This window comes from Astatotilapia calliptera, chromosome 19 (genome assembly GCF_900246225.1).
Source record: "Astatotilapia calliptera chromosome 19, fAstCal1.2, whole genome shotgun sequence".
Taxonomy (NCBI): domain Eukaryota; kingdom Metazoa; phylum Chordata; class Actinopteri; order Cichliformes; family Cichlidae; genus Astatotilapia; species Astatotilapia calliptera.
Genome location: NC_039320.1, coordinates 23,078,921 through 23,101,288, shown reverse-complemented (window position 1 = coordinate 23,101,288; position 22,368 = coordinate 23,078,921). Strand labels below are relative to the sequence as shown.

At 40.9% G+C, this 22,368-nt stretch overlaps 1 protein-coding gene across 2 annotated transcripts in view; it reads right to left on the bottom strand.

Annotated features, from left to right (window-relative positions):
- rnf144aa (ring finger protein 144aa) overlaps nt 1-22,368 on the bottom strand; it is a 28,667-nt gene that overhangs the window by 5,274 nt on the left and 1,025 nt on the right. For both annotated transcript variants that reach the window (XM_026151998.1, XM_026151997.1), the window contains exons 2-4: nt 6,022-6,172; nt 2,592-2,696; nt 1,774-1,834 (exon numbers count right to left, since the gene is read on the bottom strand). In XM_026151998.1, the coding sequence (XP_026007783.1) occupies nt 1,774-1,834; nt 2,592-2,696; nt 6,022-6,156 (301 nt within the window). In that variant the 5' untranslated portion in view covers nt 6,157-6,172. The remainder of the gene's footprint in view (nt 1-1,773; nt 1,835-2,591; nt 2,697-6,021; nt 6,173-22,368) is intronic.

The following is a 22,368-nucleotide window of genomic DNA, read 5'->3' as shown; positions in this document are numbered from 1 at the left end:
GCAACAAAAAAAAACCAACCAAACAAACAAAAAAACATCAGTACTGGAAGAGAAACAAAACCATTTTCACTCATTTTCATTTTCAATTCTTATACAAATAGCAGATGAGTCATGTTAGACATATGAATTTCCCTCTGGGATCAATAAAGTTCTTATTCTTATATACTGAAATGTTTCTTTTGTTTTTTAAAAAAAAAAAAGTTATTTCTTGTGTTACTGCATCTATTATTTGGTAACTTGTTTCCATGGCTTCCAAAAATTCTTTCGAATATTTTTAAAAGTGGTAAAAACAGATTCTGCCAATTCTAAGTACATAGCATGATGCACTTGCCCTTGTATCCCGTCCTTACATCTCCTTGCCTCTCTGCCAAGAACTATGAGCACACATTCCACTTGCACTTTTGGCTCAGCCTGAGAAATATGGAACGGTTACAGAAACTGTTCTGCCTGACTAGACTGGGACATTGATGAGACGGCTCACTGCTTTTATCCAGAATCAACAGCTCTTTCTGAGGATTTTTATTAATTTACAGGGTCCCTTCTGTGTTAATGAATGTGTGTTTGTCTTTATGGATATGCATTTATTCCTGCAAGCGTGATCTGCATGTTCTGTGTATAGTTTGTGCCTCTGTGTAGGCGGAGAACCTGCAGAGTGAGTACCATCAAAGAGTGATAGCACAGCATGGTCACTGCTGTCTCTTGTAGGGATGGAACTAAAATATTGCTGATTAGCATGTCTACACTGACAGTGTGAAGCAAAGCGACACAGACCTGCCATCATGTTTTCAGCTCTGAGATCCAAGCTATTTATTAGAAAATGAACTGCTGACACTAAAAGTACACGGGGGAAAGAGACAATGGGAATTTAACAAAAATACAAGGGATCAAATGGTGATGATCCCTAAGGCTAAAGAGGCCAATTAACTGTAGTTCCTGCAGTGGCCAGTTGAAGCTGGCTGCAAAAGTGGGTCAATCCCTTAATGCACATTACCTGTTAGTTTCATCCAGCCATGCAGTTTGTATCGATGCCCCCTGCTAACCAAGCTAGCTAGCCTTAGCTAATAGCTTAGTACACTGCCCTCTCTTGTACACTACTGTACACTACTAAGTCACCCTTCAATTCTTTAGACTTCGCTTCTAAGCAGCCAGATTTTCATGTAATCTTTAAAGAGGTCTTTAACAATAGCTCCCCAGGTTTTCTGAAGGTCTGAGCAGTGAATGTCTACAGCTGTGAAACACAATCGAGGTTCTTCATTTGATTTGGGGCTGCATTTAAGCCAGTGGTGTTCGGGAGCTTGTAAAAATTGCTTTTTGCTTACTGTATTTCCATGTATTTTTGCACATTTCAATAAACTAATGACTATTTGTAGTGAAATTCAATTTAATTGAATCAAGAATGAAATCCAATTGTTCTTCATTTTGTACATAACAAAATGTATGCAAAGAAAACTTGAAAACACCTGTCAGTGTTGAAGAGTGAAATTTATGGGGCTAAGAAGGATTTTCCAAATCTATTCTAGCAGTTTTCCACAGACACCCCCTGGTGTAACTCAATAGCGAAAATGTCCACAGGGGTAAAATGATTAAGTCTAGATAGAGCAAGCAACAGTTTAGCTCCACATGCAAAATGAGACTGTCATCCTTTTGTGTGTAGTATCTCTGCAGGACAGACGGGTCCATGTGACTCCGTTTGATAGTCATCGCCCATACTGCGCCTACTGGTGAACTCTGAAGTGATCACTGAGGTACTGAAGCTGCCTTGTACTGACTCACCCCTTTCAAACTGAAGTTTCTTGTATCTCTGCATCATCTCTGTGGCCACCATGCACTCAATCTGCAGGAAGTGAGGAGAAGAGAAGTGGGAGTGAAATGAGCAGGTCAGTGTGGACATTTGTAGACAGAAACTGCAAGAAGCAATTATAAATTCTCCACGCGAGTTTCATTTCCAGAACAATGTCATAATCAAAATTCCACAAAACCTGAACTTGCCATTTGTTTGGGCCTTAAATCTCATCCCCACAGTAAAATAGAAATTGATTGCCAAGTGCAGCCAAGGTGCGTACGCAGGCCCACACATGGTTACTCATTTAATGGGCATTGAAAAACATTCAGGCTTTGAGAATTACAAGAATGGAAAGGGATGATGCATGCTGTGCCTGACTGGCTAAAGTGGCTTTGGTTCTATTAAGGGCCAGGGACGCTAATTAGAAACTGAATGCTGCTGTGTGCTAAACTATGCTGCGTCCTATGGTAAACTGCCTGAAGAAGGAGCAGTTTGACCTCAATGTGACACCTGCTATGGAAAAAGACATGCAGGATTGCTCATTGTAATTGAATACACACATGAAAGTGAAGTGAAATGCACGTCTTAGTTAAGGATGGTGCTTTAAATTGACAATGTTGTTTTAGAAATATAGGTTTAACCGATATACTCAATAGTTGCACAAAGTGCATTAACTCTGCTACATCTGCACATACAGTGCTGCGCCTGTGTAGAAATTTAAAAAATGACTACTGCTAAATGGAAAACGAGTGACTGAGTGGTCCCATGTCCAATGCAGAACTAAGACGTTCTAATAATGGAAACGCACCTCATTTTCTTGCAAGTGTCCTCTTTTAGGACAGGCAGAGTCCGGACAGCTAATTGCAGTTTCAAGGCCATCTTTAATCAGGAGTTCCACATACTGCTTCAGGCACTGAGGAAAAAAAAAAAAACAGACAAGTATAACATAAATCCAGTAAAATCTCAAGTTAATCAGCAAGATGAAACAAAAATGAAAGCATAACCAGCGGCAACAGATAAGGCAAACAAACAGTGGCCAGTCTTGGGATCACTATGCATGTTAGATGTACACCAAATGGTGGCACTTTTTTCTGAAAGGCTGACAGCTGCACTAATCAATTGTTTTACACTACCAAGTGATCTGTCTGTGAAAAGCATGTCTGTGATGCTTTTCAGCTTCTTTTGACTCACCATTCTGGTTTTTTAATGATTAATCAAATGGATAGTGCTGTAAAAAAAACAAACAAACAAAAAAAAACCCAACCCAAAAACAAATTCTATTCACCTAAAACCTGTAACATGCCCATCCTTCACTCCCTGGTCAAGATATATGCAGACTATGCAAAAGCCAAAACAAAGCTAAAGACAAGTAATTATCAGACTGAATGATAGCCACAACTATTTTTCTAATGGTACAACAGTAATAGAGATGCCCTGCTTTAGCATGTTATAACATTTCTTAGCGCAAACACATGAATTATGCTTTTCATGTGAAACTTCTATGAGTCATTTAAGGGAAGCCAGTAAGTTTCACAAAGCTGAGTGTTACCAAAGACACACACCGACATAAACCTTCTATGTGCCACGGCTGGCTATTTTCTAGTTGTTGTTTTTTTTAAACTGTTCATTTTATGTCAGCCAAAAAAAAAGGGAAAAAAAAAAAAAAAAAAAAAGGAAATGGTGAGTTATTAGTTACAGACTGCAGTACGCTTGCACTCTGGAATAAAGTGTGCTAAAGAAAGTTTGGCAATTACGGCTGCACCCCAGACTGAGTTCTAGGAAATGGCAGCTATTTTTAAGTTGTCATTCATGAGCATTGTTTCCTCATCCCTGGAAAAGATTGGTTTACATCTGCTAACCAATTGAAGGGGGGGGGGGTTATCGTTTCTTAGCCTCAGCTGTTACACTGGAGGGATGTGAGACTGATACTGCAGCCATTTCGGTGTATGACTTTTACTGGGTCTAAATTTAACACAGAAGTTACATTTACTGTACTTCAACGCAGAGGCAGATCTTACTTAATCTTACTATTATTAGATAATTGTAGCCTGTTTAATAATAGTAAGATTTATGTTGTTTGAATTGGAGTTTTAGGAAAAAAAGAAATTAAAATGTATTTTAATCAACAATATTCAACATTTGGACACCACGGCTCCAGCTGCAGGCCCAAGGCTGGAGCCCACCAAAACAACTCCCTGATAACGACTGTGTGATGACTATTCTTCCCGCCCCATGAAGGACACCTGGATTGGCTGGAGGACTGTTTACTTAGCCTGATAGGCCGAAGGACACTGTCTCAGCTAAACTATGGACACGCACACACACACACTTACACTGATAAGCACTTACTCATCCCCCTCCCTTTCCAACGCCTTCGATGCTTGTGCCCTACCGGGGATGATAGCAGTCAACTGGACCAGCACAGATGCTGCAAGACCAGATGCGCTGTCTACGCCGGCTCTCTCTTACCCTTTACCCGCCCTGTTGCTTGTCTCGTGTTTCTATGGTGTATTGATAGTCATGTGCTTTTGTGCTGAGGTGTTTTTTCTTTTATCAAACTGTTCTCCCACTAGGAGCTCAGTCTGAGTGGAGTCTTTTTTTCTCCTCCTCTTACCTCATGTAGTGTATTTTCGTTGTTTTTTTCCTATCAGCCTACCTTCTGACATGTCTGCCCAATGTGATGTTTGTGTAAAGTTGGTCAGGAGGTTCCTTTGTGAGTGCGCATGCGCCATTAGCGTGCTGCCTGCTGTAACCCCTAATTTCCCTCGGGATGAATAAAGTATTCTGATTCTGATTCATATAGCGCTAGTTCACAACAGTAGAACCCCATTGATTGCAACATCCCTTATGAACAAAAGCTTTGCGGGGGCAGGAAGGAAGAACGCTCCTTTTAAAGTTAGAAACTTTTGGCAGAATGTGATTTAGAGAGGGACAGCTGGTACCCAGAGCATAGAGAAGCAACAAACAGGACGAAAACACAAACTACGAGAGAGTGTAGTCAAAAGTTAAGGACATATATTAGTGGTATATAAATACACAACTGAAGTTCAGCTGAGTGGAGGAGAAGTGCTAAGTGCAATATGGAAAGAGCCCTAGCAGGACAACTAAAGCTGGGCAAACACTGTGCGATTTTTCCAGTCGCGTTATTCAGCTTCAGCTCAAACTGTACGACTGACTCGCAGGGGTTAGAGGTTTGTAGGTCATGATGCAGGGTCTCACACAATACGGCCCGATGCTCTGATGCGACCTGAGTGCTCACACTGTGCGTCCATAACATGAAGATGATAACACAAAATCTGTCTCTCCCTCTTACTCACACTCACACACACACACACACACACCATCAACTTTGCTAAATTGCTAATGAAAAACATTGATCAGGCAGCTGTGATTGAGCAGCAATGTCCATGGTTGTTGTAGTCGTGATAATTTTGTGAGGTGACATCGAAAAGGCTCAGATGAGCATGCCAAAGTTCTACAAGTTGTGCCTCCATCGCTTGTGTCCAGATGACATGCTGCACTGCCGTGCTGCTCCGTCTTTTCACTTTCATTTCTTTGTTTGCGTGTGCGCAGTGTGAGAGGCTGCGGTGACACCCTCATGACGGCCGACAGGTTTTCAAACAGGTTTGATCTTCTTACGACCAAACGATTGATGATCGCGAGCTGGTCGTGAGGTGTTAATCGCTTCTCGTTACCCCATATATACTACACTATGCACGACACACGATTAAGGCGAAACTCGGGCCGATCCCCAAAACGGTCGCACGACTGAAAAATCGGCTCAAAATTGGGCCAAAATTGCACAGTGTATGCCCAGCATAAGTGATAGCTCTGAGTCAACAGATCCAGTCATAAGTGTAAGGTTTATCAAAAAGGAACATTTTAAACCTAGCCTTAAAAACAGAGAGGATGCTTGCAAATAGCTGATGTTCTGCTTCTCATTGTACTTTTGGGAACTCAAGAAACTGCAAGTAAGCCTGCAGTAAATGCTCTATTGGGATCATAAGGTACTACAAGTTGTTAAAGATTATAGAATCTTATCGCTCAGGACTTTATATAGAAGAAAGAAGGGTTTAAATTCAATTTTGGATTAAGCTGGGTGTCAGTGAATAATATCTTCTGTGGTATTAACTTCATCTCCTTTTCTGGTTCAAAAAGGACTCCAGGGTTCCTTAAAGTAGTACCTGAGGCCACAGCAATGCCACAAGAAAAGGGAAAAAAAAATCCCCAAAACTTACCAGTGTACAAAAGACACATTGGCACTGTGTGATGGTGGTCATCTGCTCCAGAGGGAACTCTCCAAGGCACAGCTTACATGAGACCAGAGGGTCCACGGCCAGCTCCCACGTGGGACGGTACCGCGCCGTGGTCATCTTCACCGCCACGGAGCTGAAACATCAAAAGACACAGCAGGGAAGAGGAGAGAAAGCAATTAGTTAAGCTCAATGTTTCCTGGAAGATAGTGAAACAAATACTGCTGGTGACAGAATAAATAAAAGAAAAAAAAAAAAAAAAAAAAAAAAAAAGAGTCTGTGTAGCTTCGAATTGGTTTTTTTGTCTGTTCACTTAATAAATCCCCCGTCCAAGATTTGCTCTGACTCAATGCTTTACGAATTGTGTCCATCGAGATTGTGCACACACAAATGGGCTCGCTGTATGCACAATGACACTAGCTCGCCGCCTAAATGGCCGTTGTCAGTTCTGTTCATTTTTATTTCAGGCCTCATGCTTTCTGGCATTAAAGAAAACACGGTTCAAAAAGCTTCTGAAGCTCCTGTAGTTATCTTCAACAGCTTTCACAGCTCCCTGTGAAATTTTCACTTGGTATGAAGTTACACTTTTTTTCCTTCACTGCGCGTCATTCCATGTCTCTTATGAGAGTCAGAAAGGGTTATTTTAGGCCATCTCGTCTCACTCTCTCTTTCTCTCTACAGCTGAGAGCAAAGAGCACCCACTCGGCTGTTTACAGGAAGTGCTCCCGCACATACACAGCATCAACACTGTCAAGCTCTCCCCGTGCTGCTTAGCAACTGGCTAAAGGAGGATTTTGAAGGTGGAGGGTGAGCTGATAGGAGGGGGAGAAACGTGGCAGAGGGAAAGAGACATGGAGAGTTCGCAGTTTGCCTTCACTGGTCGCAGTCTGCTTCAATGTGCAGCTGCCTGTTTGCAGAAGAGGGAAGCAAGTGGGACGAGATGGGTTGAAGAGTTCATATCCATGGACTCTTGTGCTGTCTAAATGTGCTAGTCAGCGATGAGAGAGACACACATCCCATCCTCCTCCTTAACAACACATTACACATTCTAAGTAGATTGGGAAATGCAGGTCATTGCATCCACCACTGACTGACTTCATTAAGCTGTAAATTAAGCGCTAAAGTCAATCCACAGATGATGTGTGCTAGGATATTAAAATAATAAGAGTTACAATCTGCTAATGTGGCAAATATCTCTTTGTAGGATTGTGTCTGGTTTCTTCTTTTAGTTCACTGGCCACTTTGAGGTGCTGGAAACATTCAGCGATTTTGATCCATATTGACATGATGGCATCACACAGCTGTGTTCTCCTACTGGAAGCAGCCATCAAAGAATAGGGAAGCAGTGAGGTCAGAAAGAGGTGGACATGGTCAGCAACAATACTCATCAGCAGATCGGCATTTTCTAAAATACTCAGACAAACCCATCTTTTGCACGACAACCATGCCATAGTTCAACAAGTCATTTAAATCACCTTTCTTCACCAACCACATGGCAGCAACCTAATGCATTTAGGCTTGTAGACATGGTAAAGACAATTTGCTAACATTCAAACCAAGCAACAGAATGGGGGTCAAATATAGAGGAACTGAACAAGTGTTCCAATTAAAGGGGTAGATGTACTTAAGGAACATGAGACTTTTTCAGATAAATAAAGGCAAATATTGCAAACTACACAAAAGGCAGCCGCTAAAGCGTTTAAGTTTCAAAATAGAACAAACAAAACAGACTAAACTGTCAATTCCACTTAGAAACAAAATATTAATTCTAAAAATAAATCTTAGTTTGTTTTACAGAAGAACAGACAAAACTGACTAACTTTTGTCAATATCAAATAAACTGAGAACTAAAAGGAAATTCTCAATCTCTCCTTGTTGTATAGCTGAGCTTTTCAAACAGTTTTAACAGTTACTTTAGTCTGACAAAAGCCGAATGACGAATTAGCGCTTCCAGTCAGAGATTGAGGCTACGTCCGCACGTACACGGGTATTTTTGAAAACGGAGATTTTCCGTTCTCGTTTTAAAAAATAATCCCGTCCACACATAAAGGCAGAAATGAAGGAAAACGCTGCTATGAACATGCCAAAGCAGCAGGTGGCGCTAGATTCCTAACCGTGCAGAAATGTTGGCCAATCAGAAGTCTACAAGCCTCGGTGGGAAAAAGTAAACAAAGCCGGGGCATAGAAGCAGAACCGAGTCGTATGTGTGGAGGGACAGTAACTGTGTGTATGTAAGCATTTAAACACTGCAGAGAGTACAATTAACAGTAACAGTATTGTAGAAATTCATTTCACCGAAACAATAACGTGGCGCACAGTGTGACGCATGCACCAGTTTATTGTATTTCCAGACTTGCTTTCGGCACAATTTACAGTGCACGCTACTCTGTTTGTCAGACCTGAAATAGCCGAAATACCTTCACACTACGGAACTTCTATGGCTCTTCCGTTCGACAATCTCTCCGGCGTTGGAACCATCATCTGTTTTCTCTTCGGTCACGCTCGGTTGATTTTTCTAGTCGGCACACTCATTTCCTCCATTACGCGCTGGCTCCATTACCCGCTGGCTGCTTCCCAAACAAACACACGTGCGGCTTGGCACTTGTGCTGTACGTAAGTATATTTGGATTGTTGGTACAAATGGTTCTCTTTAGAGAGAATGGGTTGATAAATGATAAAGGGAATAATTTCAGTGTTTTCACTATAAATATTTCCAAACATTGTGAGACAGCCTCCTCATCCTCAAGTTAGTAGAAGTAGGAGGAAGAAGAGTCATGATTAAATGTACATTAAGATGGAAAACTGCTCATCTGAAAGTACAGGTTTAAGCAATAATACATAAAATGTGTCACTACTCTCGTTTGTGTAAACAAAAACTCAAACTCTCAAGCTGGGAAACTGTTATTAGTAATTGATGCTAATTCATTTGCTGCTTGACTGGGGGCAAATGTCTCATTTGTTACAATTGGACTGCTTTAGTTGTTCCTGTTTTGCATCTCTTTGTCGTGTTTTAAGTAGGAGGGCCAAGAAGGAAATTGCAAAGTGAGAAAAACTGAGAAGATAAATTAGAAAAATGAGATGCAGCTCATGTCTGACTCACTCAAAATGCCTGGCATCCATCCATCCATCTATCCACCATCCATCACGCTCACCAGAAAGCACTGAGTGGTGAAGAAGCTCCTTTATGTAGCTGCTGAACTCATAGAAAAGCTTAAATGGCAATTTGTTATCAGGGTGTTGCCAACTCATAAAAATGACCCTCGGGGGAGTGCGTGGAGGTGTGTGCTTTGGAGGCCAAAAGGAGAAAAAAGAAAAGTCAAAAGAGAAACCAATTACTATATTAATGATGTCACAACTGCAAATGCAGCCAGACAATTTAGTGTAATGGTGTGTAATAGCCCTTTTTGTTAGCTTAGGAAAAAAATTATATATATATATAAACATGTTAAGACAGCCTGGATGATCACCATGCAAAAATGAATAATAAAGTAAATGTGTGGGAACTTCTATAAAAACAGAAGCAGCTTAGCCACTGTTTCATTCAATCAACAAACTGCATCACTAAAAATGATTTGAATACGAGTTGAACCCCACCAGCAGGAGTGGACTGACACTTCACAGGATAGATGCTTAACACTACAAAGCTAAAAGCTTTGCTGATGACTAGAATGATAAGATATTCCAGGGTGACTGAAATTAAGGGGGGGGGGGGTGGGGGTTGACTCTTTGTCTAAATTACTAATTAATATACATTTACATTCCACGAGCAGGATCTCCTAATACAGTGGGTACTTTAATACTTGAACCTTTTCCTCTAATCCCAGGTTTTATATCGGCTGTGCAAACACTGACAGACTGGGTCGATATGGACAAATGAAATGGTTTTGTAAAGCCCTGACATGGCCTGAGGAAAGGGGGAGTGAGCGAGATAGAATGGCAAATGGAAAATGAGTTTTCACGAGAAAAGGTGGTACAGTGCGATCCCTCTGCTGCATTATTAACTAGATGGTCCATTATCACTGAGAAAAACACGCGCGCGCACACACAGGTACACAGGATATTCAAAGCAATGGACTACTTGGTGCTATCTTTTCAAATATAGCCTTCCTGAGTACGATAAGTCTGAAAAGGTCAGGTCAGAGAGTTAAAGATTAATAAAGTGAGACTCAGAAATCAAACATCTTTCCTGTGCAGTGTCCACCATGTGTCAGTCAACAGTCTAAAATAGCCCTCACTCACAGCTTAACCGGCTACAGCACCATACATGCCATAATGACTCCATATCCAGGAGACAAACAGACACACACGCATTAACAATCCATTGCATAACAGGGTTGGAACAAGTCACAGAGGAGTGACTGACTTCTCCAGGGAACAACAAGTAAATGGGATTTCTTGCCGCAGTAGAAGGCATATGATGCCACCCATTAAAGTTTTTTTTCCACCTACATCATGTTATGTAAAGCAAAGGTCAGCCACAGTACACAAACCCAAGCACAGTCAAACAAACACACACAAGCCATGCAAGTAACAGCAGAACCTTAACCAAAAAGCATACTGCCCGAAGCCTCACATCACAAGCTGACCTCGCTTCAACGATTTCAAGGTTTTCATGGTACATATGAGGACTATGATACAAGACCAGACACAGACTCACTCATCACCAGCATATAAACATTATGCCTCTTTATTATTGGGGAATTCATGTATATCGTCTTACAGATAAACCTGTTGAACTGCTTGTTAACACAAATATCACCAGAACTCAATCCAATGGAGCAGCTTGGAAACAGAAAATCTGCAGCAGCTGGGCGATGCCATCATCACCATGACAGGTGGGTACAAATATGGAGAGCATAAAGAGCAACGGTGAATAACTACATGTCAACATGTGTTTTTAATGAGTAGCAGTACTCTAAATTCCTTTCTTGGAAATGTTTGTACAAATCCGCAACAGTTACAGTGTTTTTCCAGTCAAAGTCCTCCTGAATTGTGAACATTGCTTTCTTTCTACTTACTTATTAAAACCAAACAACCTACTTTAATGCATCAGAAAGTGTGTCATTTATGAGTAAACAATTACAAATGAGTCTACTTAAAAAAAAAAAAAAAAAAAAAAAGCTAGACTGATATTAATACACTGCTCCCAGTGTTATCTTCTGATCAGAGTGTGCATTCATATAAATGCTGCTTCCTAGCTTGTAAAGAAAATCCTAAAATGCTAATTCTCACCTGAACCCCCTCAGAGAGACTTTAGAAGTGAGAGCACATTTTCACATGCTTCAAAAAGCAGCCTCACGCTGAATAACAATGCAAGCCTTTACATTCACTAGGAATCAGCCTCAAATAACAGGTTATAATGCACCAGTGTGTACAATCTGTACTGTGTCATTTGCTTTGATGCAGATGGGCAAGCACGGAAAGAATCAGTATTTCAGCTCTTTGTTTTCAACTGAGCACAGTTTCACGTTGCATCCTATCTGAAATTAAAAGAAAGACAGCAACCATCAGCTGCTTTGCAAGTTTGAGCAACCCAATTTTTTCTTTTTCTTCTCACAAATGTGGACACGCACAAAAATGTCTATCGCCTGATTCAGAAAGAAACTGCTCTCACCCAATGAGACGAGCCAGAGACAGTGTGATGAAGGACACGCAGTAAATACCGAATTGTGTTCAGCTGCAGTAAACAGCTCATATTGTCCTACGTAAATTATGAGAACGGCCCAGTGCAGTAGATGCTCGCCCGTGTGATTATTTGCCACAGCCAAATGAATATTGTTAGAGGAATGATATAACACCAGCTGTCACGAACAGTTTTCGTTCTGACTTGCTTTATCGGTGAAAACAGACCTTTCTCAACTTTTCTGAGCAACATTTCTGTCTGGCACACAGCTACAATCATTTCCTTGTCGTCTCATTGGACTCGGTCCTTTAATTGCATTTCGCTGGAATGCATCACTCTTCACAGAAGCATGATTCATTGCAACTCAAGAATCCATGCTCAGACAAATAGTTATTGAATCTTCTGAAATTTCGATACAGTTAACAGAAACTGGAATTTGTTTGTTTTTAAAGAATTATTAACAAAAAGTAAAAGAAAAAAAAAATACTCCAGGCTGAGCTGTGTGCACACTGATCGTCAGTTTGAAATAACCACATCGTGATCCTGCTCTCTGCTGCCCCTGACCCCCGCCCCCCATTTACTTCCTTCCTTCCCTCCCTCAAAAGCCCAGCCCAGCTCATTGTGGCCAATTAGTGCAGCCTTTAAGTTTATGCCATATTAACTCTGCGAGGAAGAAGACGCAGTGGAGAGAGAGAGCAACAGGCAATCTGCCAACTTTGCCTTTTTTTCCCCAGCCTCCCTTGGCTTACCTTTACTGCCTGATATTTCTACTTGTCACCTCATGGTGCAAGCTTGTGGCTTTTACTCGCTGTCCTAGGCAACCACACAAACAGGCATACCACGGGCTTTATTTATAACCACAGCCTACGCACAAATCTGAGCAGATAAGATAGGTACAACAATACAAACTTCTTGAGGATGAGCATCCTGTAAAGCAGCTGTGCTCCATGAAGGGGGGGGGGGGGGGGGGGGGGTGTCAACACAGATGCTTCAAAGTAAGTTTTATAATAAATCATCTCAAGTTTAACTTGTGAATTTGCAGAAAAACAGTATTACACTGGACTTGAGCTTCACGTGAATAATTTCTTAAAAGATGCAAGCAAACAAACCATTTACATATCTTACTCTTAATTCAAAATACTGAGCATCTGGCTCATTACCATGTTCCCAAACCCTCTGTGCTGTGAGGTTTCTGTCAGTTGACTCTTATTTAAGCACAACTCCATAAGTATCTGTAGAAGGTATGCTTTTAAAATCCTACGAGCTTGTTCATCAGTGCTTTTGTTGCTTTCTGAAAAGTCAAACTGCTTTGTTGGGGTCAGCACACACTCTGCTTGAGAATTGCATTGTGTTGGCATCATAGACTGTGTATAAAAGAGGTAAGCATGTAAGCTTCTGCAGGTACTTGATATTGATATTGATATTGTGTTTGCTCCTGTTCTTAGCAGTTTCACTGTCGCACACTGGTTCCCTTTTGCAATAGGTCATTTAAACCCTCAAAAAGAAAGCTGTTCACAGTTACAATTTAAGAGAAGTGATGTAACAACAGCAATACACTATTGTGCAACTGCACATCCAAAGACAACATCATGCAGATAGTACAGAAACCTATGTAGCAAAAGTAATGGCATAATTGATGAGCTGTAATGTGATTGCTGAAGCTATAACCGTAATGCACTACCGTGTATATAATGACAGCGTAGGTTATTCTTTAGAGCAGCTAACCTACATTTTATACGTCAAAGTGCACACAGAGTATTTTTGGGTGGCTCTATTGCTAAAAGTGAAAGGTGACTTGCTCTTTTTGACAGGCAGCGGTTGGGGACAGACGCCGTCTGTCCTTGACACAGAGGTGGGGTGGGGGGAGGGGAGCCAAGAGTTGTGATAGGCCTAGTTTTTATATGCCCCAGTGAGTTACACAGTCACCCAAATGTATTTTGGCATTGTGAATGCTGTGTGTGTGTGTGTGTGTGTGTGTGTGTGTGTGTGTGTGTGTGTGTGTGTCAGTCAGTGGGCTTAGCAAGTCAAAGTCCATCTTGCAGTGTGGGCCAGACGGAGGACAGTGAAATGGTGATTAAAAAATACCCAACTAAATATAATATAAACTCAGTGCACGCAAGCATGTCGATACGGTTAATACGGCCTGCTGAATTTCAGTCTGAGTATCGAAATGGTAATTTAAGCAGCTTTGAACATGTCTTGGTTGTTGGTGCCTGATCTGAGTATTTCAGTAACTGCAGATCCACTGGGAAAAATCCCAGTGGATCTTTCCCAGTTTTACAGAGAATGTTCTGAAAAAGAGAAACTATGTTCTCTGGGTGAAAATGTCTTGTTTATCTCAGAAGTCAGGAGAATGGTCAGACTGCTTCACGCTGACAGAAAGACAACAGTAAAATGATGTCACAACCGGGGTATGCAGAAAAGCAGCTCTGAATGCTGAATAAATCTCACAGCAGCAGAAGACCACACTGGGTGCCACTCCTGCCAGCTAAGAACATGAAACTTCGCCAACAATTTGCACGAACAGAAGCCGTAAAAGTAAAAATGTTGCTGGCCTGACGAGTTTCGTTTTCTGCTGTGACATTCAGATGGTAGGGTCAGAATTTGGCGTCTGCCTTGTATCAATAGTTCAGGCTACTGCTGCAAGTTTAAAAGTTTCAGATATTTTCTTGGCAAACTGTAGGTCCCCTTAATACCAGCTGAACACCATTTAAATGCCACAGCCTGTCCGTTTATGCTGTTTTCTGTGGTTTATTTTTCAGTTCAATTATTGATATAGGTAGGGCTGCTCAATTAATCGAATTTTAATCACGATTACGATCTGGGCTTTCAACGATCATTAAAAATGACTGAGCCGATTATTAGCCCCTCCCTCATTTATCCGCGACACCTTAAAGGCCGGTCCGTGAAAATATTGTCGGGCATAAACCGGTCCGTGGCGCAAAAAAGGTTGGAGACCGCTGATTAAGAGGACCCGAGGGAAGCTCGGAAAGCTAAGCAGAAGTTATTTGGAGAGGAGAGTGACTGCTGTTGGTTGAAAAGAGAGGTAAAAAAACTTCAGTGGTGTTGCACACTATTTTATATTATTTTTTAAAGTCATTGTTAACCCTTTAAATCCGGTCAGAGCAGCACGCTCCGTGTTGTGTAACTATTTTTAAATCCCTGTAGAACCTGAACCGTGTAAGCTAGCGCAATAATTTGTTTTGCATATGAAACCGGAGGAGTTGTACTTACATCTGATGCCATCAGCTTGTCCTCGGTCACGGTTTCCTTCCACATAAAGCTTTGCAAAAACTGCATAAAAAGCGCTTGCAGGAACAAAAACATAATATTCCAGAAACACGCTTTGCCGATCCATCAGCTGTTCGTAACACTTCCCACAGTGAAATGATGCACCTGCTGTTTTCTTTGCAAATTTGCATCATAGGACTGTTTTTTGTTTTTCCTGCAGTATATAAAAACTGTATCTCCAAAATAAAACTATGAAGACACTCAAAATAAATTTCCTGTTGTTGTAAACTATTTTTTGCAACTTTATTGTATTTAAAGTTTTGAGGGATAAACCTCTTAAATTTCTCCAAGTAGAAATATATGTAAACAAAACAAAAGCGATTTTCAATATTTTTTGTAGTTTATTGCACTTTTTTGCAATTTATGTAATTACTATGGACTTAATGCATACATATTATTAAAATATGGGCTATAACAGTTGTATTGATGTATAGCAACTTGAAATGCTCTCACAAATGGCACTACAGCATGTAAAAAAAATAATATAAGCTCTGGTGGACTTGGTGTTCTTTTTTTCAGTTCAATTTTTGATATAGGTAATAACTATGACCAGATGGAAGAACAGGAGGGTAGGGTCTTGTTTTCCCCAATAATTTTCAATTTAACAAGAATGACAAAAAGGAAAGATTGCAGCCCATTCAGGGGTGACAGTGGCTTAACTGCCATTATCTTTGTCACCTACCATTAATGTGTCAACAGCTAGAGGAAATTTGGGGGAACACAGCAAAGCTATATTACATTCAGTGTTAATGCCACCTGCTGGAGCTGCCTTCAGAGAAAAGAGAGAAATAAACTAGAATGACGCAGACTAGCAAGACGGCAAACAAAAAAGAAAAAGGGAAGGAAAGAAGATGTAGATGAAAGCATGAGTGAGCATGAAAAAGAGGGAAATGGGTAAAAACAGACTGAAAGAGTGACATTAAAAAAAAAAAAAAAAAAAAAAAAAGACTGGAGGAAATACAAGAAAATAGCTGGAATAAAAAGGGCTCTTTTCTTTTATGCCTCCTAACTAGACCATTAGGCAAACAAGCTGAAGCTTTGGCAGTACTTAATGACTGAGTGTAAATATTCATGAGATTTTTGTAGCATTTTGTTTTTTCCTTCAAGTTGTAAAGAGCCTACATTGAAGAAAGTCGACTCGATGTTGGGCCACACTCATCGATAAAGTTCACAAAGCTCTTTTTTTGTTAATATTTGATCTCCCCCACCCCATTTTCCTTTATACAAAAAAAAGAAAGAAAGTACGACTGAATACTGAATGACATGATGGTGAACAGCAGACACAGAGCAAAACAGTCAGATGGGGGCTAAAGCAAGGGGGCCAGTTCTTGCCTACAGAGTCTTATTGTCAGTGGTAACAACACTTACAGTTCTCTACAGCACAAAGAATAAACAAGATACGGACGTTATTGTGGAGACAGTAACAGGAGATACTTGTTTCTTACCAAATCAGTATGCAATAAAAAAGAAAAAATTTAAAAATGAGGCTGTAACCAGAGACGGCGAGCTAGTTCTCACCTCCTAAAAAACCCATGCTGCCACACATTATTGTCTCGCAAGCTGAGTGAAGATGACAGGCATGCCACACTGAGCCCATTTCTATTGACAGATGGAGAGAGCCTGGGCGAAGGGTCGACTTTGCTGGGTATCTCTTGTCACTCACCGCGTTGCATCTTCAGTCTTTATGTTTACATGTAGGGTTTGACTAAATTACAGCAGACAATAACAGGTAAAGTCCAAGGTCATTATTGTGGACGATTTTGACTTATTTATATATCTGTAATCATGCAGAAAAACTTCTCCCGGCTTTAGCTGACAAAGAACACTTATCTAATACCGTAACACTGCTCAGCTGGGTATGAAATTGTGTGAACTGCTTTGTCTAATGAAGGAAAGTTAGTTTTAGTTTGTTATGCAAATGCGTCCAGAATTCACTTTGTACTTCTGTCCAAAACAGAATCCAACAAATATCAGCTGGCAGGAATTTTTCTCTTTCCAGACTCTGTTTAGTTGATCAGCGCTTTTGGCTTTCATCTTGTAAAAGTTCTTTATGGGGTTTTTTTTCTCCCTACCAGGTTGTTCTTTATTTATTTATTTATTTATTATAATTTAACTCTGAAATCAGACTCATTAGAATCTCTTGTGAATTTTAATACAAATCAAAATGCTAGAAAATACTAATAGCTGCTGAAGAGATGGACTAAATGGACAAAATCTTGACTGTTACGCACACAGCCGACAAACGCCAGGACACATCCACTGAGAGCAGCAGCTGACAACAAATAAGGCCCGTATTCGCACGCTGATAGAACGTTCCTGAACTACACATATTAGGCTGCGTTTCTGAATAAAGAAAAAGGCAAGAAGATGTCTGTAATGTTTGCATTTTCTAATATTGAACAGTTCCTGATTTATTTGGACTTATAATGGAGGTGATGCCACTCTGTCTTCACCCCATCAGTTTGACGATTTAAGGCAAATAAACCGTAACAGGTCTTGTGTTCATATCATGAAGTGACAATGGAGCTATGTGACAAGGAAAATAGGATTTATTATTTCTTAAATTTTGCTTTTGAAAAAATGAGAAAATTTACTATGTCAAACACACGTCTCATATTCTTTAAACTGGTGAAAGAGTGTTAACACAGAAATTAGCACATAGCATTGATTCCCTTTACATGTCAGGCTGAACACTCAGTGTGTGTGTTATGCCAATCACACACACACACACACACACACACTCTACATGTCCCTCATTAGAAAAAAATGCCCTGGGGACAAATTCCTTATGCCACTGCACTGTGCTAAATGAACTGAGAAGGTTATGTCAAGATCTGGCAAAAAAGCTAATTGATGACATGAAGTAAGAAATAATAAAAAGAACTGCGTGTCCTTTTACACCACAGCTTTAAGCTACTAAATAGTACTGATCGAGACACTTAAGTGGAGTCGGGTCGTGTCAGCCATTTTAGTCTTTCACTGAAGTTATTTTAATGAGGAAAATACACAACAAGGGCTAAAATAACAAGCGTGACTCTTGCATGCTGAGTACTGCCGTCACTCCACTGGACAATAGTGTTTTCATGGACAAAACAGGAGTGAGAAGCACTCCAACAGAGAGGCACTCAGAGTCTAATCAGTGGGATACAGTGGCACTCTCACCAAGCAGTGGGCTAAACAATTCACAAGCAATTTTGCTAATCGCTGAGTCTGCAAAGCAGACAAAACAGAAGAGTGGATAGAGTCAGATCCCCCAAGAGCTCATGCCCCAGTCTGACCCTCCATACTCCCTGTAGTCCTGCCATGACATCACAGCTTATCATCTTGTACAGAGTGCTTTCTTGTATCACGTAAAAATCACCACCACAGCATATTATTTTCTCTTTGCCTCCCAGCTCTTTCCTTCCTTGCTGTTGTGGGATGCTACCCTGTACAGAAAACCCAGTCTACAGGTCTCCCGTAGAAATGGGAAGGAGGAAGCCCCAAACCCATGCTAGGAAATGTTCTGTCATCCTGTTGTTGGGTTTGTTGTAGAAACACAGAGGATACTATCTCACTAAAGGTAAGCAAGGCCCTCAAAGTATCTACATGGGGGAAAATATTACAACACCCTGGTGACAAAAGAAAGCCCCATTGGACTTTTTTGATACTTTGATATATTCTCTATCAATCCTTATCGGGTTGGGCTTCACCTATTTGTAGTTTGGACATGTGTCAGGCATTAGATGTATATAACATATTGGTCATAACCGATTCAGATACTTTTGTTACACTGGAGATTAGAAAGAAAGGGAAGAAATTGATCAGAGTTACTGACAAACTCTGACTTTCACATTATTTTTGCAGAGAATGAAAAAAAATGGAAAGCTGGAAACAGAAAACCCCTCTGCAATGTTCTTGATTAAAACTTACTCATAAAAACACTTGCATTGACCACAGCTTCCCAAACATGTTCACGCCACTTAAAGTTAGGATCTTTAGGATTTAATTAAATAAGCCTGCCTTTCCAATATCATTCTGGATTACTGAAAAAGTAGCCCGATTAAACAGGCCTAAATTTTAAAGGCCTTGTATCCAAACAAGTCTGAACACTAAATTGGAAAGTTGGAATCATTAAAGCTGCAGTAACCACTTGGTGTTGTTATTGCTTAGTGCTTAATGCTACTAAGGACACGGCTGCAAAGTCTTATTCACTCCAAAACAAGAATGGTGCAGGAAAAAACCTTCGATATCTGCCCAACAGGCCAAGTTGTAATGTGATCACATCTCCTCTAACAAGGGGATTTTCACATTGTCAATGTAATTTTTCCCTCTTTCAATCCCCAGTGGCACTAATCTATGCTTTACAAAATGCCAGGCTGCACCACATTTCGCTTCAGTGGTGTCGAGATCCCAGCCTACCACTTGGCTCATCTACTTCACTTAGCGGTTTTCATCATTTCTGCGAATGATTCTCAGCTGAGCGCGAGCCCGAACGTGTTCCATTTGCCGCTTTTATCTGTAGGTGGAGAGCGTCAGTGATGGAGACAGACATAGTAGGACCAAAGGGCTGGCTTAATCCCAGTAGCTGAAGTGTGAGCTGTACCCCTTTAATGAACAGAAAACATAATTTGTTGTTGAACTATAGTCTACTGAGAGTACTGTAGGAGGAAAAACTTCCATCTCCTCCTACAAAATGTTTCTTCCTGACTCTTTTCCAAATTATTAACCAACACGTGGTGTGTGAATTGCGAGACACAAAATTCTCCTCTTTATAAAAGCTTTACAAAGATGTGCTGGAAATACTAAAATATAATGATAATAAATTATCAGTATTCAAACTTTTCTGCACAAGTCAGTAAAATGCATGACAAAATTAAAAAAAATGGACCTAGAACTGCAGTGAAAGTCAAATATTTTATCCCTGGATGGTGCAAATACATCTGCTGGAACACGGGAAACTTTAATATGCAAGAAACAGATGTTTAGCTGGCGTTCACTTCTCCCTCACCTAAAATTCTTTGTTCTTAATCTTTGTTTGTGTGAAACTATCCTGAGCCTTTAGGACTAACTGAAATGAAAAGAGGAAGACCACAGAGAAGATTCATGGATGTAACGAAAGAGGTCACGCAGAGGGTTGGTGTGACAGAGGATGGAAGGGATAGGATGAGATGGAGCCAGATGATCCACTACGGCGATCTTAAAGGGAGCAGGCGAAAGAAGCAGAAGATGAAGAAGACTGAAATACTCCGTCGTATAAAGTGTCCCGGTCAGCAGATAATGCGTTACATAACAGCGTCTCAATTTGCAAAGCCCTACCTGTCTGAGAAAAATAGGGCGTGTGAGACCAGTTCAAAATGCCAAGTGGCTGTCTGGAAGAAGCACGGCGCACAAGCACCAAATAATACTCTCATAACAATCCCTGTCTCATCCAAACATAATCCTAACTGGCTGGATACAAGCCATAACACACAGAGCTAAAGTGCTCTCGGAGCAGAGAACATCATTTTCGGGAGCTATTTAGGGCTCAACTGACAGCAGTATTGCCTGTTTAATGTGTACACTATCCACTCTATCCCCAGCCACGCACGCGCGCGCACACACACACACACACACACGGAAACCACCACCACCACCCAGAATACTCACTCCAAGCAACACCCTGCTGAAATGGCATTTAAGCTGTTGCATAATCTTTGGAGGACTCGCAGCACAAAGGCAGAACACGACCCCTGAAATCAGATTACTCTAAAATGACTTTTTCTCTGGAAGTGTAAATGTTACCAGAATAAAGGAGTAATTTAACAAAGCTGGACTGCAGTAATGAAGTGTATACCTGAGACAGCTAAGGCTTTAGAAAGTCCAGTTACCTAAGCACAGTCATTTGACATTCAGTGTCAGTCCCCCTAAATTTAGCCTTACTTCTCTAACAAGGCTTTACTGCCATTGGAGGACTGACGGTAATTGAGATCTGATCGCTGGTTAGGGGTATTTAAACTGAAAGCCTCACTTCTACACCAAGTCCAACTCAAGGTAATTAATCTTCTTAACATTAGGTGCTTTTGTAGTGACCTAAAGATGGACAGAGCACTGACAAACAGCCTCTCCAGGATGTCGATTACAGCATAGCACTGTTTCACCAAAAAACAAAACAAAACAAAAAAACCCAAGGCCCTGCCTAGGTTTATTTCCCAGAGACCCTTCTGTTATTAAACCAGAAGGTCCAACCTACAGATCACACTGGAATCACTACCCTTAGTATATGATTGCCTTCAATATAGCTCAAATAATCAGCCATGAGTCGTTGCAGACATGCTCTTTAAAGAATGCATAAATGCCCAACCCAGGGCTTTCCCCAAGTCTCCCAGATTGCCTTATTTGCAGCACAGCAATGATGTATCCTGCTAAGATCGCTGCATATTTTTTAGTACGTAGCAAATGCCAAGGTCAAACAGACCACTGCAAAGCTTGGATAAACACGAAACCGTTTCTAAGAAAGTGTCTGCCCTGTGTGAAGCCCTTGTAGCACAACAGGACAATCATAACACCTCCTTGTCTATATAAAAAGACATGTATGAAGTGCCCTTCATACATGTCTGTTACGTATAGGTTTCCATGTGCATTCATGGGTGTGTTGTTTGTGACAGTCTGTTGACTTCAATAGCAGGCTGGGTTCTCGACATCATGACCTCATTCCTTCTGGCTCTTAAGTCAACTCAGCACCCCACTTTCCTCTGGGAGTGGGCTGAAAGCTGCCGGTCATTCCAAGGAGCGTGTTGTACAAAGCAAGCTACAGTATAGCTCGCTTTGGACAAATTTGCTGCAGAAGAGAGGAATAGCAGCTTGATGTATTTTATTCCCTGATGGGAGCAAGCTGTATCTGAGAATAATGGAGAAAGTGAGCAAATTATTATTTTTTTCTCCAGCACATTGATAGGGCACCTAAAAGCCTGTTTATGACAGGATTGGTGTCAAAAATGGAATTTGATTTCACAAAACAATGCTGAAGTAAAACAATTTCTCCTCACATTGATGTGTCAGATAATGTTAATAAAACACAGGCAATACTAACTTCCGTTACTAAAAATGGTTGTTTAAGAAAAAAAAGATTTTCCCCAGATTTACTGACAGCCCTCAGAGGGGAGATGACACCATGTGAGAGGTGTACAGGTAGCAAAGAAATTAGCAAAGGAGTATTTTAGCACTTCAGAGCCTTGATTACAACATAAATCCTTTGATTACCTAGCAGCCTGGTTTCACAGCAATGCATGTAATCCAGCTGCACCCTGAAAGGACTGCTTTACGTGTATATAGCAAGCGCTGAGTGACCTTTTCAGGGCTCAGTGGAGCAATCATCTCCGAGCATGTTATGCACCCTGCAGCTGTGGCATAGGAGACGAATATGACAGAAGGATGTGGGAAACAACCCAATTACACAA